Below are 27,246 nucleotides of genomic sequence, written 5' to 3'. Positions count from 1 at the left end.
AAATGAAATCACTCTTTCATTCCTGCATTATGTAGAAACATCCTTTTGCTAGCCTTAAGTCAGTTCTGTTTTAATAACATCAACTGCATCAGAGATTGTATTCTTCCAAGAGGAAAAGTTCAAAAAGCCATCCTTACTGATCAGTCACTTGTACATTAGTATAACGACCTTGGTAATATTCTATGTATTGAAGTATCCAAGTTCATAAAGGTTTATGTGTCAGGAGTACATCATATTCATCTGAATACGAATCAAAAGTAAGGAGCAAGTCCCTTCCCTGTGGCCAGTGACCCACATGGATTGAAACTATGGACCCCAAATCCTATGACAAAAGGCGACACACCAAAAAAACCCTGGCAGATTCTTTAAAGTCTACTCTTCCAATCTAACAACTCATGACTATCATTATTGGTATATTCAGGCATTCTGAACATCTAATGTATGATGGAGAAGCATCACCTTACACACAATCAGATTCAGGTAACATGTCCAGGACCTGCCATGTGTGAGGTTCTAGTTACATGCTTTTGTATACACCGTGCCTCTCCATTTATTAACTGTGTGACCTGAGGCACATTACAGAGCGCTGCAATGCCTCAAATTCCTTACCTGGTAACAACACCATCAACCTCAAAGCTTTGTCGCGAAGATGAAATGAGATTTCCCATTTCCAGTCGGGCGTGTGAGCAGCCTGGAAATTGCCATTCCAACCTAACAATGAGCTTACAAGGTGCATTGACTCAAAATCAACAACTCTTTTTAGATCTATCAGAGAAGTGAGGTCACAGGGTAAGCCAATGATCCCAACGTGGAGAGATCAGCAGAAGAATAGAGAATTGTGACTTACCAGAGTGGAAACCCTCAGGTGGCATTCTCAATGGGAATAGGAGACAATGGAGGGAAATCTGAACTGTACTTGGCAGATTGATGGGGGCTCAGAGAAGACGAGTCTAGGAGACCAGAACCCCAGGGGCACCTGATCATGGCAGCAGCCCCCGTGCTGTCATGAGTTTACCCTGGGAGCTCTACCAGCTCCTCACAGTGAATATCACCAAGAGAAAGGCACCATTTTGAAATATACAAAGCATTCTGTTCTTAATGGGATCTGCTTTGAGGAGAAATGATTTAACCACTAGGGTTTCATAAGAGCCTAACTGACCTGGGGGAAGGGAAATACCCAACTCCAGCTGGCTCCAGCCATCTGTCCCACTTGTAGGTGGGGGTTGGGGAAGGGACTGAGACAGGCTTGTGAAGTTCAAAGCCCCAGAGCCCAGGCTCACTGAAGACTGAGATCTAATTATAGACTATGAACTACTTCCCCTGCCCCTACAACTTACCACATTACCAAAGGCCTATTTACAGCAGCTCCTTTTACCAGTTCATCATACCTGGCTACTAAGAAAAAGCATAAGACACAGTAAAAGGCGACATTTAAATAATCATCACAACAAGACTCAGATATGGCAGAGATACTGGAATTACCATGTCAGGAATTTAAAACAACTAAGATCAATATGCTAATGGTGCTCAGGCATAAAGTAGACAGTATGCAAGAACAGAGAGGCAATGGAAATTGAGAGACAGAAATTCTAAGAAAGAACCAAAGGAATGCTAGAAATAAAAATCACTATAGCAGAAATGAAGAGTGTCTATGATGGACTGATTGGGAAGCTAGATGAAGCTGGAGAAGAAGCTCTAAGACTGAGGACAACTCAGTAGAAATAAATGGAGATTTTTATACTCATAGATAAAATGACTCAATGTAATCCCTATCAAAATTGCGGCAAGTTATTTGGTAGATATCAACAAACTGATTATAAAGTACGTATGTAAAGGCAAAAACACAGATGTAATATTGTAGCCAATGTAATATTGAAGGAAAATGATAAGGTGGATTTGACTGGGCATTAGTTAAAGTTTAGGTCAGCTGCAACTCCTGTATGTCTGCAATCATCAGTTTGATTTGCCCACCTTCCCAGGAAGTACCTGCTACATGCTAAGACACCACTCCATTTATATATCTGATTGGGGTACCAACCCCTTCCTTATAAAGAGAGGTGGAAGATGGAGAGAGTGTTCTTCCTGCCACAGACAAGTCTTCGATGGACAGGTCTGATTGCTCCTGTTTTCATTTGGAGGTATCATTCCTGGGTTTTTCCTCTACCTCTCACTCACAGGGAACCTTTTGGCCCACTCATATTGGGTCCTTCTCAGTGTGGGGTGGCCCACGCTAACATGTGAATGTTATGTGTATCACCTCACTGCTAAATAAATTCTGTTCCTATTTGCACACTATTCTGGTCTCCACTGAGTATTTCTATCTCCACACGGGAGGCAAGCACCTGGATTAGGAACTCATACAGTCATTGTCCACATCAAACTAATAACTACCTGATTTAAAAACTCACTATAACAATATGGTAATTAAGACAGTGTGCTACTGGTAAAATAGACAAATAGATCCAGGGAACAGAGTAGACAGCCCAGAAATAGACCCATACAAATACAGTCAACTGATTTTTGACAAAAGAGCAAAGGCAGCAAGTGGAGTTATATAGACAGCCTTTTCAACAGGTGATGCTTCAACAACTGGACATTCACATATTGCAAATAAATCAATCTAGACGCAGACTTTATACTTGTTACAAAAATTAAACAGATCATATAGATATCTAAATGAAGAATGAAAAACTACGAAGCTCCTAAAAGACACCACAGCAAAAAATATCCATTTGACCTGCTGCTTGGTAGTGAGTTTTAGATACAATATCAAAGGCACAAACCATGGAAGAATTGGTAAGCTATACTTTATTAAAGAATAATTCCAGTTCTGTGAAAGATGCTGTCAAGAAAATTAAGAGAACCCATATACTGGGAGAAATATTTCCAAAGACATATTTGATAAAGAACTGTTGTATAAACTATACAAAGAACCCTTAAAACTCAACAAAAGAAGATAACTCAATTTAAAAAGGGACTGAGATCTTAAGAGATACCTCATCAAAGAAGATATATGGATAGCAAATAAGCACATGAAAAGATGGTCCAAGTAATGTCACCAGAGTAATGCAGATTAAAACAACAATGGGATATCACTACATACCTCTTAGGATGGCCAAACTCCAAGACAATGCTAAAACAAAATGCTGGTGAAGACATGGAGTGACAGAGCCCTCACAGCTAGTGGGAACACAAAATGGTACGGTCACTTTGGAAGACAGTTTATCAGTTCCTTACAAAACTAAATATATTCTTACCATACAATAGGGCAATCATGCTCCTTGATGTTTGCCCACAGAACCTGAAAACTTATGTCCACCCAAAAAACCTACACATGGCTATTTACAACAACCACTGCCACTACATGGAAGCAACCAAAATTCCCTTCAGTAGGTGAGTGGATAAACTGTGGAACACGCAGAGAATAGAATATTATTCAGCACCGAAAAGAAATAAAGCCAAGTCTTGAAAAGCCATGGAACAGAGGCTGGTGCTGTGGTGTAGTGGGTTGGGGTCCCAGCCTGCAGCACCGGTAACACATATGGGCGCCAGCTTGAGTCTCGGCTGTTCCACTTCTTTTCTTTCTTTCTTTTTTTTTTTCTTGACAGGCAGAGTTAGACAGAGAGAGAGAGAGAGAGAGAGACAGAAAGGTCTTCCTTCCGTTGGTTCACCCCCAAAATGGCCGCTACAGCCGGCGCGCTGTGCCGATCTGAAGCCAGGAGCCAGGTGCTTCCTCCTGGTCTCCCATGCGGGTGCAGGGCCCAAGCACTTGGGCCATCTTCCACTGCACTCCTGGGCCACAGCAGAGAGCTGGCCTGGAAGAGGAGCAACTGGGACAGAAACTGGCGCCCCAACTGGGACTAGAACCTGGGGTGCTAGAGCCGAGGGGGAGGATTAGCCAAGTGAGCCGTGGCACTGGCTGGCTTCTCCACTTTCAATCCAGCTCTTTGCTGTGGCCTGGGAAAACAGTGGAGGGTGGCCCAGGTCCTTGGGCCCCTGTACGCACGTAAGAAACCTGGAGGAAGCTTCTGGCTCCTGGTTTTGGATCAGCTCAGCTCTGGCCGTTGCGGTTATTTGGGGAGTGAACCAGCGGATGGAAGACCTCTCTCCCTCTCTCTCTCTCTCTGGCTCTACCTCACTCTATAACTGTCTGTCAAATAAATAAATCTTTAAAAAAAAAAAAAAGAAAAGAAAAGCCATGGAAGAAACCTGATTGCATATCACTCAGAAAAGGAAGCCATTCTGAGAAGGCTGCGTATTGAATGATTCCAACAACACAACATTCTGAAAAAGGCGAAACTATGGAGGCAGTGAAAGAGGGGAGGGAGGAATAAACAGGTGGAGCGCAGAAGACTTTAGGACAATGAAGCTACTCAGTGCGACTACACGATTGTAGATATCTGTCATTGTGCATTTGTCAAAGCCCGAAGGACATGCAACAGCAGGAGTGACCTCCAATGGCTGATGACAATGATGTGCAGATACAGCTTCACCACATGTACACTCAGGTGTGAGACGCTGATAACAACAGAGGCTCTGTGTGGCGGGGGGAGAGGAGAGAAGTGGGAAATCGCTACATCTCCGGTCTATCTCACTGTGAATGTAAATCCAACATCTGTTTATTTAAAAATTTGAGCTGTGAAGGATTTAATAAGTGTTGAAAATATTTTCAGGAAACATGATTTAAATGAGTTCATCTATAAAATCGGATAAATCAGTGCCTGGCAGATAGTAAATGCTTAGTAATTATTTAGCTACTATTAGCATAATTGTTACTACCACAAAAATCAGTATCACTGCAAACTTACTAAAACCCAGGGAGCTGATGTGATTACCTGCATTGCTTCTAGGAGGGGATGGAGGCACTGAGAGGTTAAGGAAATCACTTAAGGTCACACAGTTAGTGCTGGCACTGAGTAAGACTCCACTGGAAGTCCAGCCTTCTTTCCACCACCTGTCCCTCCTTTGCAACAAGAGGCTATAAATAAACGTGTCTGAGCCAGCGAAGACATCATCTGCACACATCTAACTTTCAGGAGGCAAATAATTGCACATAAAACAATTGTGATCAAATGTAGCATCTCCAGAGATGGCTACTTTGAAACAGACATCATTCCTGGTTAGGCATTGAGTTCAAACGGAGTATAGTGCTGCCAGGGCTGTGGCGTAGTGGGCTAAGTCTCCGCCTGCAACACCAGCATCCCATTTGGGCTCCAGTTCATGTCCTGGCTGCTCCTCTTCCAATACAGCTCTCTGCTATGGCCTGGGAAAGCAGTAGAAGATGGTTCAAGTGCTTGGGCCCCTGCACCCACATGGGAGACCCGAAGACCCAGATCGGCCCAGCTCTGGTCATTGCGGCCATTTGGGGAGTGAACCAGCAGATGGAAGATCTTTCTCTCTGTCTCTCCCTCTCTCTGTCTGTAACTTTACCTCTCAAATAAAATAAATAAATAAATAAAAATCTTAAAAAAAAGAGCATAGTCCTTGAAGGTCCTAAATCCCTTGTTGCATCAAGTGACCCTAGCAGACTGGCAGGAGGGAAAGAAACACAAGGGTCAGAAACCTGGGGTTGAGTCCTGACTCTGACATCTTGGGCAAATTGCCCAAACCCTTTGAACTCCACAAGGTCATGGTGAAGATGAAACAGAATCACGCCTAGTGAGATGTAAGCTAAGCAGCTCTGGAAAAATGCAAGTACCAGCTATCAGTGTGACCCTCACAATCCAGGTGCCAGTGGAATCCGGTTCTTATGAACTTAAGAAATGATCCTTTAACAGACAAATGAACGTGCATATAATTTCTCAGCATTTTACATCATTTCCATTCCCAGAGACCATGAGCTAAAAAAAGAACACAGAAGGACCAGCATTGTGGCACAGTGGCTTTAAGCTGTTACCAACTCATATGGGCAGCGGATCACGTTCCAGCCGTTCCACTTCTGATTCAGCTCCCTAGTAGTGTACCTGTGAAACCAGCAGAAGATGGCCCAAGTGCTTGAGACCCTACCACTCATGTGGGCGACCCCATGGAGTTCCAGGCTCCTGGCCTAGTCTCAGCTGTTGCAGCCATTCATGAAGAGAACCAACAGATGGAAGATCTCTGTCTTTCCCCTCTCTTTGTAACTCTGCCCTTCAAATAAATCAGTAGATCTTAAAAGAAAACAAAGACACACAGAGATGGTCACTTGGAACGTCTACTCTGTTTTCCTGCTTCCTTCAATTGGAACCCTGAAGAATAGTTGAAGATCACAGCCGTTCCTCTCCTAGGCTTGCACACAGAAACCAGATGAGGGGCACTTCTGCTCTAGGGGGCAGGCTGCACTATTTTCATTTAATCACACAAGTGTTAACTACTATAGCTATTCTGTTCCCTAGACCCTGCAAAAACCAGGGGGAGAAGAAGCCTCATTTAATGAGAAAAAATGGAGATTCGTTCCACTGTTGACTCCGAGGGAGACAGTCAGAAGAGACTTCTGCCAAGTGCAAATTTTACCACCTAAATCACCAAAGCAGTGTATTTTCTCCCCAGGAGCAGAGGAGAAGAAAAAGAAAAGAAAAGAAGGAGCTAGCGTTGTGGTGCTGTAGGTTCAGCCCCCGCTTGGGACACCAGCATTCCATGTGAGTGCTGGCTTGAGTCCCAACTGCTCTACCCCTGCTCCAGCTCTCTGCTAATGTTCCTGGGAAAGTAGCAAAAGATCCAAGTGCTTGGGCCCCTGCCACCCATGTGAGAGACCCGGAAGGAGTTCCAGGTTCTTGGTTTTGTCCTGATCCAGCCCTGACTATTTGGAGAGTGAACCAGTAGATGGAATATCTCCCTGTATCTCCCTCTCTTTCTGTAACTCTGCCTTTGAAGTAGACAAATAAATCTTTTTTGAGAAGGAAATAAAATGAGCAAGTGGCAAGGCTGCACCTACCTGGCTGGTTACTCAGTCATCACCTCCACCCCCACATATTAGGTCATTCACCTGCACAGCCATCACTTTTCTTGACTGCAATTCTACAGTTCTCATTTTTCAACTGTATTTCACTTATTTTGAAAAGTAGAGCTTTCCCATCAGCTGGTTCACTTTCTATATGCTTGCAATAGCCAGTGCTGGGAGCCAGGAACTCAATCCAGGTGTTAAACATAGGTGGCAGGGGCTCAAAACAGTTATGCCAGCACTGGCTGCCTCCCAGGGCGCACATGAGCAGGGAGCTGGAATTGGAAGGAGAGCCAGGACTTGAGCCAGGCACTCTGACTGGGGATGCAGGTGCCCCAGGTGGTGTCTTAACCACAGCACCAAACCCCCACCCCATTCTGACTACTCTTGACTAACCCATCATAACAACTGAAAATCACTCTCCAAATATCTAATTGTTTTTAACTTATATATTAGTTCCCCAACACCCATAAATACAGAAGTTTTGTTCCCAAGAGCTTAAGGGTGAGGTTTGCAGACTCTTCCCCTCTGCTGAGGTCAGACCAATGTCAGGCAGGAGCATAGACAAACACTAGAAACATGAACTTCCCCAGGAAAAAGCCACAGAGGGCGGGCCCTCGGTGTCCCCTTCTTCTGCGTCTACAGGGTCAGCCAACCACAGATCAAGATATTCAGAAAGAAAAATCCAAGCAGCAAAACTTGAATTCACCACACACTGCTGAGTCCACATGAATGATGGAGCCCACCCTGCCATGGCTTCTGTGGCCATGTCACACCTTCTCAGTCCCTCTCCAGCAATGCTCATTTGGGTGTCATTCAGTGCTACATGGTTAGGTATAGGATGCCTGTGTCTATCCTACTCAGATAGACTTTTTTTCTCTCACTGTTATTTGCTAAACAACATAGCAAAAGTGATTATTTACATAGCATTCACATTGTGTTAGGTATTAAAGCAATCTGGAGATGACTTAAAGTGAACAGGAAGTATGCAGGTTACGTTGGATACTATGCTGGTTTATATAAGGGACTCGAGCACTGGTGGTTGGAGCCCATCCCCCACAGACACAGAGAGACAACCACACCGCCGTCTTTAGGAGTCCGCACCCACGAACTCCATACCCTGCAAATCCGGCTTCAACCTGGTCAGTCCATCCTAGGACTCCACATTGCTCACTCTCGCTTCATATTTCACATAAGGGTACACAATTCAAAAACCAGTAGAGAGGGGCCAGCACTGTGGTGTGGCAGGTAAAGCCACCGCTTGCAGTGCCAGCGTCTCATATGGACGCCAGTTCGAGTCCTGGCTGCTCTACTTCTGATCCAGCTCTCTGCTATGGCCTGGGAAAGCTGTAGAAGATGGCCCAAGTCCTTGGGACCCTGCACACGCATGGGAGACCTGGAAGAAGCTCCTGGCTCCTGGCTTTGGATCAGCGCAGCTCCAGCTGTTGCAGTCAGTTGGGGAGTGAACCAGCAGATGGAAGACCTCTCTCTCTATCTCTGCCTCTTTGTACTCTGCAGATGGAAGACACTTCTCTCTCTCTCTCTCTCTCTCTCTGCCTTTTAAGTAAATAAAAATAAATAAAATTTTTAAAGTTAATGGAAAAATATATATTATGAAAACACCTACATATGAATTTCAAATTATTTGTGTCAAATAAATTTATCTTTCAATTCCATTTTCCATGAACTTTTAAAGTACCCTCTATAAGGGTCCAGTAGGAAAATATAGGGGTTGGAATGGCAATAATGTGTTTGAGTATACAGAAAATACATTACATGCTTGACAAAGACATTAGAGGGTAAAACAAAAAACAGCAACATATACCAGTCAAATTCAAAGACAATGTGGTTATCAACTCCAGGAAAAACAAAGGGCTATGAGAGAAAGGAGCCATAGCCATATTTCATTACTGGCTCAGCAGTGAAAATTATTTGTTTGCATCGTAATATTATAAACCTTGGCCATTGAGCTGACAAAATATTGTCAAATATTTTTACTAAGGGGTTGGACAGAAAGGAATTATGGGGAGATTGAAAGAGCTAACATATTTACCTTAACTCATTAAATGAAAAAAAATGTAGTAAATGCATATTTAAGAATACAAGAGAAAATATCAGGGAAAAAGCCAGAAGTGTTGTTGTATAAAAATACATAAATATTATCATATACAAATACAATATATAAAATCCCTAGGGCGGAGCTGAGGGGTGGGGAAGGGCACTAGTTTGTTTTTATAACCCTTACCATACTTGTTTTTTGCTTTTCAAAAGTATTACTGTGTTACATCAATGTAAAGTAAATTTCAATAACTAAAATTAAAATTGAAAAATCTCTATGGTTGCAAGATGCAATCCAACAGGAGGCTATAAAAATAGATTGCAAACAGATAACTAACCTCAAAGCAAATGATCATAAAACTTCCTAGTGATTGAAATCTTTCACATTCATAAAAGCACGCTTTCTTCTCCCATTATAATTTACCACTTCAAAACTCCAAAGTCTTTTACCACCATTGCTTTGATGTACCAAATAGATTCCAAAACATCTGATGGGTCTTTTAATTTCTCTGATTTGTCACAGGAACAAACGTAAGGCAGTTCTTTCGCTAATATTTGCATAGCTGATCAAAACCTTAAACTCTCCACTTTTTTTGCTTTTGGCCATTGAAGTCTACATTAATTGCTTTGGTCTAATCAGGTTAATATCCAAGGATGTTGCTGCTTTTTTAAAAAAATATATTTATTTATTTTGAAAAACAGAATTACAGAGAGGCAGAGGCAGGGAGAGCGAGAGAGACAGAGAGAGAGAGAGGGGTCTTCCATCCACTGGTTCACTCCCCAGATGGCTGCAATGTCCGGAGCTGCGCCAATTAGAAGCCAGAAGCCAGGGGCTTCTTCCAGGTCTCCCATGTGGGTGCAGGGGCCCAAGGACTTGGGCCATCTTCTCATGCTTTCTCAGGCCATAGCAGAGAGCTGGATTGGAAGTGGAGCAGCCAGGATGTGAACCGGCACCCATACGGGATGCCAACATTGCAGGTGGCAGCTTACTCACTATGCCACAGCACTGGCCCTATCCGGGGATTTGTTTTGTTTTGTTTTACTTAATAAGTAACCAATGTACAACATTGTTTCTTCCAATAAAAGTAATTCTTTTGAGAGACAGAATTGGCTTTATGTTTTTTTGCTAAAAAAAAAAGAAAAAACTTAAAGATGAATAGAATACATGAGAATACTTCAAATAGTTCATAGAAACATATAGTTAGACAATAAGTTAATTTCAGTTCAAAAATATCTGAAATAGTTTTTTCATGATACGCATTTTCCTCAAGCTTTTTGGAGACCACTTATTTTTTCTCCAGTTCTAAATCTATAAAATTCTAATTAAAATTATTTCCCACACTTTCATATTTTCCTTGGGAGTTTGGACTTCATCTGACACAAGCAGCACACACCATTAGTTTTAAGTCTGCCTGAACTGGGCATGTTTCAGGTTAGACATAAAGAAGCCCATCTATTCACACGCGTGCACTCTTGAATAGTGACGGCTGACGAGCAGACACGTCATCAAACCCGTTTATCGTGGTTTAGCTTTAAGAGCAGACAAATTGATTTAATAAAAATCAATGCAAACACAGCATTAAGGAAAAGTGATTTGTTTACCTCCGTTGGCTTGTAGCAGTCTACAAGAGCTTCCTAGAATTAAACACACAGAAAGTCAGTTTAAATGTTTTAAAATTCAGTTTCAATTTCCAAATAAAATTGAAAACCATTCATCTTCGTGGTATTCCTTTTCCAGCAGTAAATCATGAATTTTTATTGACCTTCTGGAATCACACTTTATGTCAGCACCAGCCGGTCACCCGAAGACATAAAAATGCCCTCAGTATGCGGGAATGCTTTGTTCTCCAGAGCGCCACACAGGCACATTCATACACACCCTCATGCTCCCTCGCACTCCCTCTCTCTCTGTCTCTACACACACACACACACACACACACACTAGAGCGAGGGTTTTTTAAATCAGAGACTATTTCCTTTTTATGCTCCCATAGGGCTGAAGACCAGCTAGAACCCTGGACGAGGACACGCTCACCCCGCAGAGGAACAGAGCTTACTTACATGAAGTTCTCTGCCAGGCTGTGGACTGCAGAGAGCCATGGACTGACTCAGTGGTCACAACCCCAGCACAGCTCCAGCAGGAACTGGGGTCTCCAGCCCGCCCCGTCCATGCAACCCACAGGGATCCAAACGGTTTCACACCAGTCACCTGCTCAGTGACTTTCTGCCTCTGTACACAAACACACACACGCACACGCACATGCACACACACACAAGCACACACACTCTTTTCCTTCCTTGGTTAATACTGGGATGAGGCCAGCGTCGTGGCTCAATAGGTTAATCCTCCGCCTAGCGGCGCCGGCACACTGGGTTCTAGTCCCAGTCGGGGCACTGGATTCTGTCCCGGTTGCCCCTCTTCCAGGCCAGCTCTCTGCTGTGGCCCAGGAGTGCAGTGGAGGATGGCCCAAGTGCTTGGGCCCTGCACCCGCATGGGAGACCAGGAGAAGCACCTGGCTCCTGCCTTCGGATCAGTGCTGTGCGCAGGCCGCAGCAGCCACTGGAGGGTGAACCAACGGCAAAAGGAAGACCTTTCTCTCTGTCTCTCTCTCTCACTGTCCACTCTGCCTGTCCAAAAAAAAAGAAAGAAAAGCATGAAGTTTGTATTACTTAAAATAAAAGGGTTTAAAAAAAAAATACTGGGCTGGACGTACTGAGAGCTGAGATAGGCTGGTGAGATGGTGACAATCGTACTGGTCACAGACTGCAAGGGGTTCGACCATGATTTAGCCACAGGCCAGCTTGGGACACATCCTTCACAGGCCCCAGCGCTCTCAACTGGGAACCAAGGGAGTGATCTGAGTACAAAGCCCCTTTCAAGGTCTCCATTTTAAGAAAAAAAAAATAGTGCAATATTAGCACATTTTCTATAGAATTGGTACCTGCTTTACTTTTTAAAATTTTTTTAGCTTTTAGGACTAGACTGCTATTGTCTCCCATCTAAATCAACAATATGAAATAAATATTACAATTGAGGCTGGTCACCACTCAGGGGACACCAGTAATTATTAACACATTAAAAACATTAATCATTAAACAGTGTCCTTTGAGTGCTTGGTGACCCTTTGCCACTGGTCCTACCCAGCCAGCCATTAACAGTAATTATTGGTGAACATGAAGAATGATGACAATCAAAGGTTAATTGCTTTAAGAAACTCCCAAATGCAGAGTTTTAAGTGATAGATACGTCCACCTGTGGGAGGGAAGTATCTTATTGCTGTCTGCTACGGAGACATTAAGCATTCACAGCCTCTATTGCTGTACCAGGGTGCTGGCAGATGAGAACGGTGTATGAGGACATGTTTTATCACAGAATCTTATCTAGAAATCCAATCCACACCTGTGAGACCAGGACCCTGGGCATGGAGACCCCAGTGCTAGCTTGGGCCCTCTCCTTCCCAGACAACTGTGGGGCACCACTGCTCGCCCAAGACAATGAGGCAGGAGACTGTCAGAGCCAGGAGATGCTTGGAGAGCTGATGGCAGCAAGAGCTGCTTTGCCATCAGAGAGTAGTGCATGGCCGTGAGAAGCACCTGCAATGGTTTGTATGTGGTCCCAGCCTGTCTGCCAAGGATCTGCGCATTGAAAGCTTCGTCCTCGGGGTGGCGATGCTGGCAGGTGGGACCTTTATGAGATGGGGCCTAGTGGGAGGTCCTTAGGCCACAAAGGGGCACTGCTCTCAGAAGGTTTGTAAAAGCTTTGCCTCTGGGCCGGCACTGTGGCCAGTAGGTTAGGCCTCTGGCCCTGGCATCCCATTTGGTTGCCGGTTTGAGTCCCAGCTGCTCCATTTCCAATCCAGCTCTCTGCTATGGCCTGGGAAATCAGTAGAAGATGGGTCAAGTCCTTGGGCCCCTGCTCCCACATGGGAGACCCGGAAGAAGCTCCTCTGTCCTGGCTTCGGATCAGCTCAGGTCTGGCCGTAGCAGCCATCTGGGGAGTGAAATAGTGGATGGAAGACCTCTCTCTCTCCCTGTGTCTCCCTCTCTCTGTAACTCTGCCTCTCAAATAAATTGACTAATTTAAAACAAAAAGCCCAGCTCTGCAGCTTCCTGTTTAAAGCTGTGATCTCTCCCTCCTGCAGGTGCTCCTGCCCTCTGCCATGGAGTCCTCCCCAGAGCCAAGCCAGCCCAGTGCCTTACTCTTGAATTTCCAGAGCACTGAGCTAAATCAACCTCTTTTCTCTGTAAGGCTATCCTCCCTCGGGCATTTCATTATAGTCTTGAAAACGGACCAATACAGCCCCACACTGGTTTCCCCTCTGCAAATGGCGGTGGCCCAAGTGCCAGAACCAACACTGTCACAGCTGCAGAATGGGTTCGGGCCAAGCTCTTGGAGAGTCAAGGCATTTAAGCACCCATGATCAGAAGCTTCTAGAATCTGGAAGCTGCTTACCTGTAATTTTGAAGCTCTCTCTTCCTCACTGTCTGCATCAAGAAGATCGTCAATGTCAATTTCTACATCTGGCATTTCTTCTTCCTGGGGGGCAAAAATGAAGGCATTTTACTTAGGAGGAAACTGTACCAAACCAGCTTAGCTGAGTTGAATGAACACCTATGTGATCAATCAAGAGGGCAGGACAGGAAGAAGGGGGCAGGGGAGGATGGAGGAAGAGGAGGGAGAGCAAGAGAGGAAGGGGCACAGGAGAGAAGGGCAAGGAGGGCAGATGGGAGAAGGGGAGGGGGAATGGGGAGAGGAACGTACAACAAAGCAGTAAAAAGGAGTATTTCAAAAATGGTAGTTATCTACTTCGTAGCAGAAAATGGCACCTGTAAATATCAATAGGGGGTTGGCAGATTACAGAAAGAGTAGAGAAAGCTCTGTTTCCTACCCAAGGTCTACCCTTCACTTTGTGACTACCCCAATCTGTACACAGGGTCCGCACACCCCAGGGCTGTGGGCACCAGCATCATCCAGCCCCAGTCACTGACTCAAGAGGGGGCAGCATGTGGTCCCCCACCAGGTGAGCCCCAAGGGGGCTCTGAGAAGAGAGGCTCCTTCAACAAATTCATGCCCCCTCCCCTTGCCCCTCCACCTCCCTCCCCAGGAGCACGCCAAGGGCGCTCAGGCTAGGGGATTGCTGGCGGCTCCATGCAACTGTGAGGAGAAGCTATGTTAGGATGACATTGACTCCACACCGGGCAGAGCACGGAGGAGGAGAAAACAGGGTCTGGATGAAGCCACCATGTCACCACCTCCCCATGAGTGACAAACCCTTGCATTGTCTCAGCCAGTGTGGGTGGGGTTCCATACTCCTGCAACCAAGGGCATTCAGTGCAGGTGAGAGAGCCCGAAAGGCCAGGTGGATTTGGTGAAATGCCTCACCAACATGAAATCCAAACTTCCAACCAAAGGGAGAATTTGGTTACCTCTCGTCTCTTCTGTTAGCGAAGGCTTCTCGCTACCTCTCAGAATGGCATCTTAAGAACGTCAAAATAGTATTTAAGAGAGCATGGGAATGTCGCATTTCATCTTGCCATTGGGAGTCACCCAACTGCTCTCAGCCACAGGGATGGCTGCAGGGTGTGCAGGGGCACAAGAGAGAGCTGTGCCTGGGGACGCCCGGCAGCCACCTGGGCTGAGCCATTTGGTGTAACCGGCCTCATCTTCACTTCCCAGGCCACACTGACTTTCTATTTCCTATCAGGAAAATGCATTTATGAAGTCAACTGTGTGTGTGTGTGTGTGTGTGTACTGGAGAAACAGAGATATGACCCACTACTCTCAGGAAGACTAGCTCCAAAGGGTACCCCCAGGGGGCAGGAAGGTTCCAGAAACCACTCCCCAGGAGCCCCTAGCGATCGATCCCTGCTCCTGGGCAGAATTTCTGTTCTAACCCTTTGCTTGAGTGTTTTCAGCAATGTAAAGGCTTCAGGTCATCCGCCAAGTTCCGCCCAATAGAAGAGAGGTTTGCTATTCTTCAACACCATTTCCACATCTGGACTTAAAGACTGTCTGCCTGTTAACAAACACAAATTATCTAAAAATGGGAAGTTTAAGCATTCTAATGAGAGTACGGCTGCAGGGTGATCTTTGTTCTGCTACAAACTACGGGCTCCAGAGCCGGGCAGCCTGGGGCCAAGGCCAGCTCTGCCACCAATGTGCTGTGTGACTCTAGGCAGTTTTCTTAACCTCTCTGGCCCCAGTTTCCTCACCTATAAAAACAAGATAGTAGAGGCAGGTGCTCCACCTGGAGAGTAAGCCACCTGGGGCCAATATTGTAGCCAAGTGGGTTAAGCCACTGCCCAAGACACCTGTATGCTAGGTTGTTGAGTGCTGCGTGCTCCACTTCTGATCCAGCTTCCTGCCAGTGTGCCTGGAAAGGCAGTGGAAGATGCCCCCAGTATTTGGGCCCCTGCCACCCACATGGGAGGCCCAGATGGAGTTCCTGGTTCCTGGCTTCAGCCTGGCCCAGACCTAGCTATTGTAGCCATTGGGGGAGGGAACCAGAAGATGAATGATGTCTCTCTTTCCCTCCCTCCCTCCCTCCCCCCCCTCTCTTTTTCTGTCTCTCCCTCTGTCACTATGCCTTCCCAATAAATAAATAATTAATTAATTAAAACTGATTTTCAAAATTGGGCTACATTTCCAGCTCGGGCCCTTAACTCCTGCTTCTGTTAACAGGGGTGATGGCTTAAGTACCTGGGTTCCTGCTACCCATGTGGGGAGGGGGCCTAAGTTGAGCTTCCAGCCTCATCTTCTGCTCTGGCCTATGCCAGCCATTGCAGGCATTTAGGGAGTGAACCAGCAGATAGGCGCTCTTGCCGTCTGTCTGTCTTTCTCTCTGTGTGTATCCCTCTCGGTCCCTCTGCCTCTCAATACATAAATAAATTTTTAAAATGGAATAGCAGATATCAACTACCTCATAGGGCTTGTGTGTGGGTTAAACTAGTTAACTGATATCAAGTTCTCAGAGTAGCACCTAGCACGTGGCTAAGACTTCTTGAGCACCGATTACTATTTCTATAACATTGTTCTAATAACACGGCTTATAAAACAGAAAGAAAACTAAATATTAAGTAGAGGGGCAAGTCTAACACCTTTAGTCTTATGAGAACCAACAGCCTAAAAAATTATAATACTAACAAGAGGCAAGAGGGAAAAAAAATCCATCAGAAAATTCTAAAGAGCTAAGAACCAGGGACAATGGCTTCTTGCTGAAAAGGACAGCAAAGAGAATAAAATGCAAAGGTGATGGCCTGGCTGGCCACGGCATCGGCAGAGCTGTTTGGGGTGGGAATGTGTTCTGGCTATGAGAACAGCTGTGGCCTCCTGCCTTGCCCTGGGAACTGGATCCGTGTGGGCCAATGAGCACAGGAGTGGCCAGCATCACCAGACTCTCATTGGATGTTGCTGGGTTGCTGTGGCTTTGCCCTCGCTCACCAGAATCCCTCTACCCCACCTTCCATGCAGCGGGTCAGACCCTTAGACGGGCCCAGAGCAGCTGCTGCTGCCGATGAGAGGCCATTTAACCCCCTTCAGGGCAGGGCAGGGGGCGGAACCCCTGTGCTCTGGCAGTCCCATGCCTGGGAAACCCACGGGGAATGGAGGGGGGGTGGCTTTGCTCTCTCGGCCCGGGCTTCCCTGGCCAGCACCACCTGCTCCTCTCGCCCGGGGGCTCTGTGTGCCCAACCTCTTCATTTCCTAGATGTTTGAAATCACCTCTCTGAGCACGATCAGTGGGGGAGCAGGGGAGCCATTAGGGCCACGAACGAGCAGCAGGCAGGGCTGCCAAGTGTAGCTCCAAAGAAAGGAGCATGGCTTTAAGGGTTTGCCAGACTTTGCGTAGTGAAAGGCTCCATGGGGACCCAAAACAGCTGCATTGAAAGCCATCAGCAGGACCACAGCGTGTTGGGGGAGGCCCTGGCCAGGGAGATCACCCACAGGGCCTCCCCCAGCCAAGGGGTGGCCGGCCTCCCAGGGGCTCGGTGTACATACATGCTCTGGGAAATGCAGACTGAATCAGCTACATCACAGCACGGGGCGGCTTCAGTAACTTCCATATAAGGCCAAAACACCACCGCCAGTTTCAGCTGACTCTGTTCACGCAGAATCAAGCGAACGAGATCAATGCACAAGGAACAACCCGTGGAGGGGTCTGCACAGCCTCCCCTCCGTGATTCCCCACTCCTACCCGACCGTCCTTTGCGTTCAGTGTGGAAACACAGAACATGTTTCTGTGATGGGCTACGACATCAAACAAGGGAAGCCGGATATAGTAAATGTGTGCAAGAAGTCACGGCCAAGGGGAGGCTGATGTCTGCTATCCTCACAGGAAATAAAGAACGATAAGTAAACGACGCCATTCTCAAACTCGCACAGCCGTGGGTTTCCCTGCAAACATCGTGCAAACAGTTCCAATGCCCCAGCCACACACAGTCTCAGGGGCTCTGGCTTACATAGCCATAGAGCCCCACTCCATGTAGGAGGCATTTCCAGCAAGGCATCCTCTCACTAGGATTACACACGGGGGCCGGCACTGTGGCGTAGTGGGTAAAACCGCCACCTACAGTACCAGCATCTCATATGGGCGCCGGTTCAAGTCCTGCCTGCTCCACTTTCAGTCCAGCTCTCTGCTACAGCCTGGGAAAGCAGTAGAAGATGGCCCAAGTCCTTGGGCTCCTGCATCTGCGTGGGAGACCTGGAAGAAACTCCTGGCTCCTGGCTTCGGATCAGCTCAACTCTGGCCATTGCGGTCATTTGGGGAGTGAACCATCAGATGGAAGACCTCTCTCTCTTTCTCTCTCTCTCTCTCTTTCTCTCTCTCTCTGCCTCTGCCTCTCTGTAACTCTGCCTTTCAAATAAATAAATCTTTAAAAGAAAAAAAAAAAAGATTACACACAGCTCTCTGTCATGTATTACATTTGATCCATTCTCCCCAGCCCTCAGATCTGGATTGTTCCACGTGGTAGCCACACCTGGAATCTCAACACAAATTCAGGACAGAAGCAGGACAAAGAAGAACCCAGGTCCTCATTCACAAGAGCAGCGTTTCAAGCGCTCAGTAGCTACATGTGGTGAGTGCCACTGCACTGGACAGGACAGGTACAGGACATTGCATCTCTGTGGGAAGTTCATCAGACAGCACTGCCCGAGAGTCCACTCATCCTCTGGCCTGGAAGTCGGGGGGCAAAGCCCCTTCCCCTCTCAAGGGGCTTCACCTGCATCTCGAGGTCACTCCCACCATCCAAGGGCACGTGGCTGGGAAGGCCTGGGCTTGGTCTTCCGCATGGGAAAGCAGATGCAAGCCACGTGCTCACGGAGCAATCACGACACTCATTAGGCACTGGCACGGTGTACCAATCCATCCAGCTCTCCTCTCCCCACCCAGATACATCAGAAACACAGGAAGAGCCCGGGCTCAGCCTGCAAGTGAGGAACACGGGGCCAGGGTGTTGTGAACGCTGGCAATGCCGAATCGCTGGCATCCTCTTGGCTCTGTCTTCTACATGTCTCTTACAAGGGAGCGGACACGCCCAGAGCCACCACAGTGTACCTGAGTCTGACGGTGTTTTTCCCATGGTGGGGGGTGGCGATAGGTGCGGTGGTTAAAATACCATTTGGGACACCCACATTGCATATCAGAGTGCCTGAGTCCTGGCTCCACTCCAATTCCAGCTTCCTGCTAGTGAGGACCCTGGGTGGCAGCAGAAATGGCTCCAGGAGCCAGGTCCCTGCCACCCACAGGGGAGACCCAGACTGCACTCCTGGCTCCTGGCTTCAGCCTGGCCCAGCCCTGGCTATTGCCAGCATTTAAGGAATGAGTTTGCAGACGAGAGATTTCTCAGCCTGTTCCTTCCTTCCCTCCTTCCTCTCTCTCTCTCTCTCTTTTTCACTTTCTCTTTCTCTCTCTCTCTCTCCATGTCTCTCTGCCTTTCAACATTTTAAAATACATAAATTTTCAAATACACAAATAAAGATGAGTCCCCACACAGCGGCTCAGGTGACGAGAAGTGAAGCCACAGTCTTCCGAGTGGCCGGGGGACGTCGGCAGCTAACACAGTGCTCACCCTGCTCATGATACCCACAGAGTAAGGCCCAAGACCGTCTATTTCCACGCAGTTTTCTGGGAGCCCAAGATGTGCGAGGCACGGTGATTCAGGCACCGAGAGACCCTGGCAGTTACAATAAGCAACACAGCAGCTCCAAAAGGCAGAGACAAACCCAGAGTGTGCCAGGGACTCGGAGAGAAAACCCTTCCACCTGGGGTGGCCAGGGTGGCTCCGCAGAGGGGAGAGGAGGCCAGAATTCAGGCAGGATTAGAGGGGGAAGGGCGGGACTCACAAGGGGTAAAGTCTCACTAGGGAGCAAAAATGCAAGATGTGTTCTGGTTACAGGGTGCGGAGAAGCCCACGGTCGGCAAGGGACGCAGTTCTGGGCTGCAAATATGAAGGCCTTTGGCAGCAAGACAGGCAACAGACACAGGGCAAGTTGAGGTGCTATGGGGAGGAGTGGGGAGTGTGGCAACCTAGAGAAAACTCAGCCTGAGAAAGAGCTGCTGGGTACGCTCACGCCCACCACTTGTCACCTTTTAGGAACATGTGCTCAGGGTTGCTAGATTTTCCCGAATTTTCAGGAAAAACTTACAGTATGAAAGTGTCAAATTTCCTTAAGATACTGGTATTGTGTAGGACAAATAAACTCCATCCGCCCATTGGCTGCCAGCTTCCCCTCGTCCCACAGCCAAGCCACGGAGGGGTGCAGAGCAAGGAAGGACAGTACAGGGGAAGACTGGGCTCAGCTGCAGGGCCATGGGCATGGGGAGGTGGAGCTGCTGCATCCAGGTGGAAGGTAATAGGCCTTAATGCAAGACATGGCAAGAAAGAAGATTCTAGAACAGCGACGATCAGGGAAAAGGAGATGGAATTTGGAGATGAACTGGGTGTTGGAGGAGAGGGAAGGAAACGGGTTAGAAAAAGATCGGGATTCTAAGCCTGGAGGAGTTTGGAGAAAGGTCACAATGACAAAGGGTGCCCAGGACCTTGAAGACAATTCACAAACCTACCAGCTTTCAGCCAATCTCAGCCCTCCTCCCCCAACTCATAAGCAGAGGTGGGCTCCACGTGCCACCACTGCACGGGTACACGCTGCAGTGCTGAGCCACAGGACCTGCAGCCAGACCTGCCATGGCCAGGAGCTCAGCACAGGCTTAGGCAAGGGAGCAGAGCTGCCCTGCGGGGGTGGGGGTGGGGGTACCACTCACGTGCATGCGTCCACAACACAGACACCTGGGTACACCTCTAACCAGCTGGAAAATCTACACTGTGGACCCTGTCACGTGCCACGTCAGCTTTTAAACCTACAAACGCTCACCCTTGCCGGCGTGAGCAGGAATGCAGAGGTTACAACTTAGCTGGGGATGGGTCACAGCTGTCAAACTCTGTGAGACACAGCTTAACGGCTCCCGGAAATCGACCATGGCAAACAGCTCTCAGCAGTCTCCCTCTCAAGTAGGGATGGAAAAGCACCATGGGATTAAGCTCCTATGAACACTGGCAGCTGACAGAGAACCACGAGCCAGCAGGGGAGGGGATGCCGGGGGGAGCCCAAGCATCCGGGCAACAGGCCCAAAAACCTCACCGTTCACCTTTCTAGAAGCCTGCCGGGAGAGGGAGGGACTAGCAAATAAAACCTAAGAAAGGAACTGAGGGCAGGTGCTTGGCTCAGTAGTTAAGACGCTGCTTGGTGGGGCTGGCGCTGTGGCTTAGTCGGTAAAGCTTCTGCCTGTGACACAGTTATCCCATATGGGGGCCGGTTCGAGCCCTGGCTGCTCCACTCCCAATCCAGCTCCCTGCTAATGCACCTGGGAAAGCAATGGGAGATGATGTAAGTGCTTGAGTCCCTGCACCCTCGTGGGAGACCTGGAAGCAGCTCATGGCTCCTGGCTTCAGATCCGACCAACGCTGGCTGTTGTGGCCATCTGGGGAGTGAACCAGCAAATGGAAGATTCTCTCTAAGTCTGACTTTCAAATAAAAACAATATTCTTAAAAAAAAAAAAAAAAAAGGATGCTGCTTGGGACACCTGCATCCCATATCAAAGTGCCTGGGTTCAAGTCCTGGTACTGCTTTCAAGTCCAGTTTCCTGTGGGTGGGTGCACACCCTGGAAGGTAGCCGGTGACGACTAAAGTGGCTGGGTCCCTGCCACTCACATGGAAGATGGGGATTGAGTTCTGTGCTCCTGGCTTCAGCCTGGTCCAGTCCTAATTGTTGTGGGAATTTGGGGAAAGAACCAGTGAATGAAAGATTTCTATCTCTGTCTCTCCTTTGCTGTTTCTCTGCCTCTCAAATAAAATGAAAACAAATAAATAAGTTTAATTAATTTTAAAAGGAACTGAATCCTTGGGATTATGTCAGCTCTTAATGAAAATGTTTACCTTTCACGTTCTCATGGCAACGACAATCCCCAAAGTCCCTGGCAGCAAGCACGCTCACGTTTTGAGAACAGGCTCTACAGCCATGCTCTAACCACTGTGCCCGGGGCCGCTCTGTGGTTTCACGTGGGCATCAAGCAGAATCATGGCAGCTGTCAAAGGCTGATGAGAAAAAGGTCAAAGGGCAGCTGTAATACATGAATGTCTCATTCACACCAAATGAAGCCAGACTCAAAAGGCACGGAGCTACGGCAAGCTGCGCCTAGATCCCGATTCGAAAGCAGGAAGTGACCACCACAGTCAACGAGTGGTGTGCATCTGAGCTTGATCGGTTGGTCGCTTCATGTTTAATCTGCAATTCCGATGCGATTTTATAATTGGAAGGACCATAAGCATAAGGAGCTTACGCTTGGTTCTAAGTGGTACGTATTTAAACAAGATTAGCCTATTAAACATTTAAATCAGCCCTGGAATCTGCAAGACATTTTTTTTTCCATTTAAAAAGAGGCCAAGCCACCCTATGGCACATTACTGCAAAATATCAGCGTGCCGGGGCTGCAGGGAAAATCCTGGAAGCCTTCAGAGGGAAACAGGTCACACATGGAAGGAGAGAAACTCAGGCAGCAGGCTCCACCAGCAATGCTGAGTGCTGGAAGCCAGGAGCAGAGCCTTAGTCCACTTCCTGTTGCCCTAACAAAACACCAGAGGCTGGATAACTCATAAAGAAAAGAGGTCACAGTTCTAGAGGTCCGAGAGCATGGCGCCGGCACCCGTCTGGCTCTGGGGAGGGCCTCACGGCTGACAGCATCTCACAGTAGGGGCACTTGCAGGAGGTCACACAAATGATGACACAGGAAGCAAGGGACTGTGGAAGGCCAGGCTCACTCTTTTATAATAACCTCCTCTTGGGGAAAGCTAACCAACTTCCTGAGATCAGGATTAGGGGCTGGCGTTGTGATGCATGGTGTTACCATACCGGAGAGCTGACTCAAGTCCCTGCTGCTTTGCTTCTGACCCAGTTCCCTGCTAATGAACCTGGGAAAGCAGCAGAAGATGGCCCAAGTATTTGGGCCCCTGCACCATGTGGGAGACCAGAATGGAGCTCCTGGCCCTGGCCTGGTCATTGCAGCCGCCTGGGGAGTGAATCAGCGGATGAAGATTTCTCTGTCATTCTGCCTTTCAAATGCATGAATGAGTCTAAAAAATAAAAAGCAACAGGATTAGTCCATTGAGGAGGATGGATTCCCATGACTTACTCACTTACTACTGGCTCACCACCTCCACACAGCCATGCCACAACCAAGCTCCCAGCACATGCACCCTGGGGTATGCACTCAGACCCTACCCAAAGTGCAGCAAGCTATGATTCCAGAATCCAGATGAGAAACAATGATGTGCAACCTCAACGCCTACTCCTAAACCACCCATCAGTCAGAGGGAAACCACAGACATCTGAAGACACATCAAGTCTGACATCTTGATAGATTACCTCCTGTCTGGGGAAGAAGTGCCACAGCAAACTCGGGAAACAAAGGAAACCAGCTGTCGTTGTAGCTCATCAAGACCGAGGGCGCAGAAGGGGAATGAGGTGGGGGTCAGAAGTGAGCAACGCAGCAAATGAGGTGTGGGGAGCTGGCTGAGAGGGGAGGGGAGGAGCCTGATGGGCACACGCCCACACAGGCAGCCAAGGCACTCAGAGGGGCCGGGGCAAGACGGCCTCACTGAGGCCTTAACAGAACAAACACAGCAGGTGGATACACGCGCGTCATTCCCATCAGACCCCATGTTACAGGTGTCTCCCTAACACCCGCTTGCTTTAACGTCAGCCTCCAAAGGCTGAAGCCTGCCCGGAGCCAAACAGCAAAAATGCACCCCGACCTCCTCCTTTAAAACAAATCCGGGCTGGCACAGTGGCTCACTAGGCTAATCCCCCACCTGCAGTGCTAGCACCCCAGGTTCTAGTCCCAGTTGCTCCTCTTCCAGTCCAGCTCTCTGCTGTGGCCCGGGAGTGCAGTGGAGGATGGCCCAAGTGCTTGGGCCCTGCGCCTGCATGGGAGACCAGGAGAAGCACCTGGCTCCTGGCTTCGGATCAGCGCAGCGCCAGTCATAGCAGCCATTTGGGGGGGGGGGGGTGAACCAACGGAAGGAAGACCTTTCTCTCTGTCTCTCTCTCACTGTCTAACTCTGCCTGTTAAAAAAAAAAAATCCAAAATCCTGACTACACTCAACTCTGTGGAAAGGAAGAGGTTTTAAGTCATCTCCTTTCCTGCCACCCTGGAGAGCAGGTCTTGCCTGCCTGCCTGTCATGCACCCCACAGCTCACACTCCTTCCTGGGGCTCTCAGCACACCAGAGAGGAGAGCCTGGCCCTGTATCCCAGCATCGCTCTCCGCCTGCTCCGGGCAACACCTGAGGATGCAAGTGAGTGAGTGGGACGGTGACGTCACTTTACACTCTTGGAACAAGCTGTGAGCGTTCACAGGCTCTGTTTAGTAATCTCGCTGTGACTGACAAATGACTCGGGACACGCCCATGTGTCCTAGCAGCTCAACCACCAACAGTCGACAGCAGATGCCAGCTGGGGGCCATGGAGACTGCTAGGACCGAGCATGTTTACCAGTGCTAGAACAGGGACATGGACCCCAGGATCTGCGAGCTCAGGGCAAACTCACACTTCATCTGTTTACCTAGCACCTACTTAGAATGGCCAGCCCTTCTTCGACACCCCAGGGAGAAGGAAGGAACAACTGACACAAAACTCGCTCTCCTGGGGCTGAAGACAGACAGTTAACAAACGACTACAATACACAGTGTGACAAATGGTGATAACTATTTTGGAGAAAACCTAGGCAAGGGAGAGGGATGGGGATGAAGATTTGGCAGGGGAGTGCTAGAGCCAGCTCAGAGACAGAAGACAGGGAGAAGGGGAGGGAGGGAGCTGGGTGCACACCTCGGGGCCCGCATGTGCCATGCTGGAGCCTGGGTCTCCACAGTAGAGCTGGGGCTGGGTGTCGGGGCCAAGGCAAAGCATGCGGAGGCTGGGACCCTGTGAATCCCCTGCCCTGTCCCCTGAGCAAGAGACCAGCCATGGGCGGGGTTTGGACAAAAGGGTGACAGGATCTAGTTTATCCTTTGAAAAGCATTACCCTGGCTGCCTTGTGAAGAATGGACAGCATAAGCAAAGAGACTACTTAAGAAGACACAGAAAAAGGCCGGCAAGACATGGCCTTGGCCTCGATCAGGACAGCCACATAGCATCCGCTCTGCTCTTTGCAGCGAGCTCTAACCTGGCTCAGGCCAATCTCAACCTCGGGGCAAATGGACACACAGGCAGCTGTACCAGGTATGCTGTGGGCTGGGGTTAAAGCACTTTGCCAGACGACAGGTATAGTGGTGGCTGAATCACTGGCGGTGCCGACCACACGGCCAGGACAGGCACAGGGTGAGGGGAACCCCATCCTGGAAGGGAGGTGTGGCCATGTGGGTGCTAACCCAGGCCTACATCAAGGGGACAGTGGCAGAACAGGAGGGAACCAATCTGGGGGTAGGGCTTTCCTAGGCCTCGCTCCCACCACCCTGGAGGCTGTCCGCACCCCTCCCCCGCACTGCACGGCTACATGGGTGTCAATGGAACCAGAGCCAGCCTCCTTCACCCTCCATCTCTCCCCTAGGTTAAGCAGCATATTTTAGCAAAGGAATCTCTAGACAGATAATCACAGTTCTCCAGACACAGTTGTAAAAAAGAGACAGAGTCAGGGCGGAAATGGTGCCCATGCCCCATCCTTGGTCTCACATGGCTCAGGATGCCACCTCTTCCTGGGATAGAAGGACCCAGCGTGTCCGGGTGAGCTGGGCACAAGGTGGGCATCAAGCAACCCAACCTCTCTTATCTCACAGAAGCTCCAGGCTGCTGCTCAGTGCAAGGGCCTCAGGTCAGGGCCAAGTGGCAGCACCATCTCTACTGCTTTCTTTTTTTTAAAAAAAGATTTTATTTAGTTATTTGAGAGGTAGAGTTACAGAGAGAGAGAGAGAGGAAGACACAGAGGGAGAGGTCTTCCATCTGATGGTTCACTCCCCAGATGGCCGCAGTTGCCGGAGCTGCGCCAATCTGAAGCCAGGAGCCAGGAGCCTCTTCCCAGTCTCCCATGCAGGTGCGGAGGTCCAAGGACTTGGGCCATCTTCTACTGCTTTCCCAGGCCATAGCAGAGAGCTGGATCAGAAGCAGAGTAGCCAAGACTCTAACCGGCACCCCTATGGGATGCCGGCACCACAGGCAGGGGATCAACCTACTGTGCCACAGCACTGGTCCCTCTACTGCTTTCAAGCTGCGTGAACCAGGCCAGGTAACTCGTGCTCCAATCCTTTCCTTCCCTTGCCTACAAAATGGGGCCTTCTACCTGATTCTTGGGCTGGATAAAGAGTTTGCTGGCCTGGCTGGGCCCAACTATGTGGTGCAAACTCAACACACGGCAACAGGACTTCAGCACGTACCGAGTGGACAGGGCACAGATGACTCCTCTTTTAGCACATAAATAAGTCATGCGGGGAATCTTTCACTCCTGACGCCTGAAAATTACAAGTAAAGACCTAGCACACTACCAACGTGAAACCACAAGGCTTAAAAGGAAAGAACACATAGGCAAAAGTGCCCAGACACAGAGCTTTCTGGAAACAACACAGCCTGCCCTGCCTGTGAACACTGCACATGCACAGCTGACCGTTAACAGCGCCAAAGTGGTGAGAAAATCAACAAGGTGTTCCTGACGAGGCCTCTGAACTAAGAGGGAGCTAAGACAGTTAGAGAAGCCACAGGACAACCCCCCTAGCCAGGGCACCAACGAGGATGATGAAAACACCCTGGAAAACCTAGACGTGGATCGCTGGGCCATCTCGGCCCATCATCCCAGAGGCCACCACGCTAATGCACAGCAAGACTGCCCTGGAGACCCCAGATCTCCACCAAGACCCGCATCAAAATGCCACAGAGTAAGAGGACACCACATGTGAATGTCCAAGCACGTGCTGAGGCAGCTGAGGGTCCTGCACCCTACAAACACCGCACTCCAGGCTCACTCGAGAGGGATAGACACCCATCAGCAAGCTCAACTGGGCGCTGGGCCACAGGCAGTGGCTGAGGACACTGGGAAGTAATAAAGGAGGGTTCAAAAGAAAAGGCAGCTGTCGCGCAAGGAGAAGGGGGCAGCTGCAGTCAGCCAGACTCGGTGAAGCCCCAGCTAGGGAGCGGGCACTTGGCCTAGCAGTTGAGATGTCCGCGTCTCACCCCATGGTGGAATCTCACGTGGATTCCCAGCTCTGGCTCCTGCCTCCAGCCTCCCATGAATGCAGACAGGGTCATAGGGATGGCTCAAGGAGCTGAGCCCCTGCCACCCAAGTTGGAGACCTGGATTGCATTCCTCACTCTGGCCCCAGCCCTGGCTCAGCCTCAGCCTTGTGGGCATTTGAGGAGTGACCAGTAGATGGCAGCATTCGTGTTCTTGCGCTCTCTCAATTACTTTTTTTTTTTTTTTTTCTTTTGACAGGCAGAGTGGACAGTGAGAGAGAGAGACAAAGGTCTTCCTTTGCCGTTGGTTCACCCTCCAGTGGCTGCCGTGGCTGGCGCGCTGCGGCCGGCGCACCGCGCTGATCCGATGGCAGGAGCCAGGTGCCTATCCTGGTCTCCCATGGGGTGCAGGACCCAAGCACTTGGGCCATCCTCCTCTGCACTCCCTGGCCACAGCAGAGAGCTGGCCTGGAAGAGGGGCAGCAGGGACAGAACCAGCGCCCCGACCGGGACTAGAACCCAGTGTGCCAGCACCGCAAGGTGGAGGATTAGCCTAGT

General features: G+C 48.9%; 1 protein-coding gene across 1 annotated transcript in view; it reads right to left on the bottom strand.

The window, feature by feature from the left end:
* Positions 1 to 27,246, bottom strand: part of PPP1R14C (protein phosphatase 1 regulatory inhibitor subunit 14C) — a 103,213-nt gene that overhangs the window by 17,243 nt on the left and 58,724 nt on the right. The window contains exons 2-3 of the mRNA XM_062187764.1: positions 13,431 to 13,514; positions 10,580 to 10,612 (exon numbers count right to left, since the gene is read on the bottom strand). Coding sequence (XP_062043748.1) covers positions 10,580 to 10,612; positions 13,431 to 13,514 — 117 coding nt within the window. The remainder of the gene's footprint in view (positions 1 to 10,579; positions 10,613 to 13,430; positions 13,515 to 27,246) is intronic.

The sequence above is a fragment of the Lepus europaeus genome, chromosome 3 (genome assembly GCF_033115175.1).
Source record: "Lepus europaeus isolate LE1 chromosome 3, mLepTim1.pri, whole genome shotgun sequence".
In the NCBI taxonomy this organism is placed as follows: Eukaryota; Metazoa; Chordata; class Mammalia; order Lagomorpha; family Leporidae; genus Lepus; species Lepus europaeus.
The sequence above is the reverse complement of the archived record's forward strand: the minus strand, read 5'-3'. Positions and strand labels throughout refer to the sequence as shown.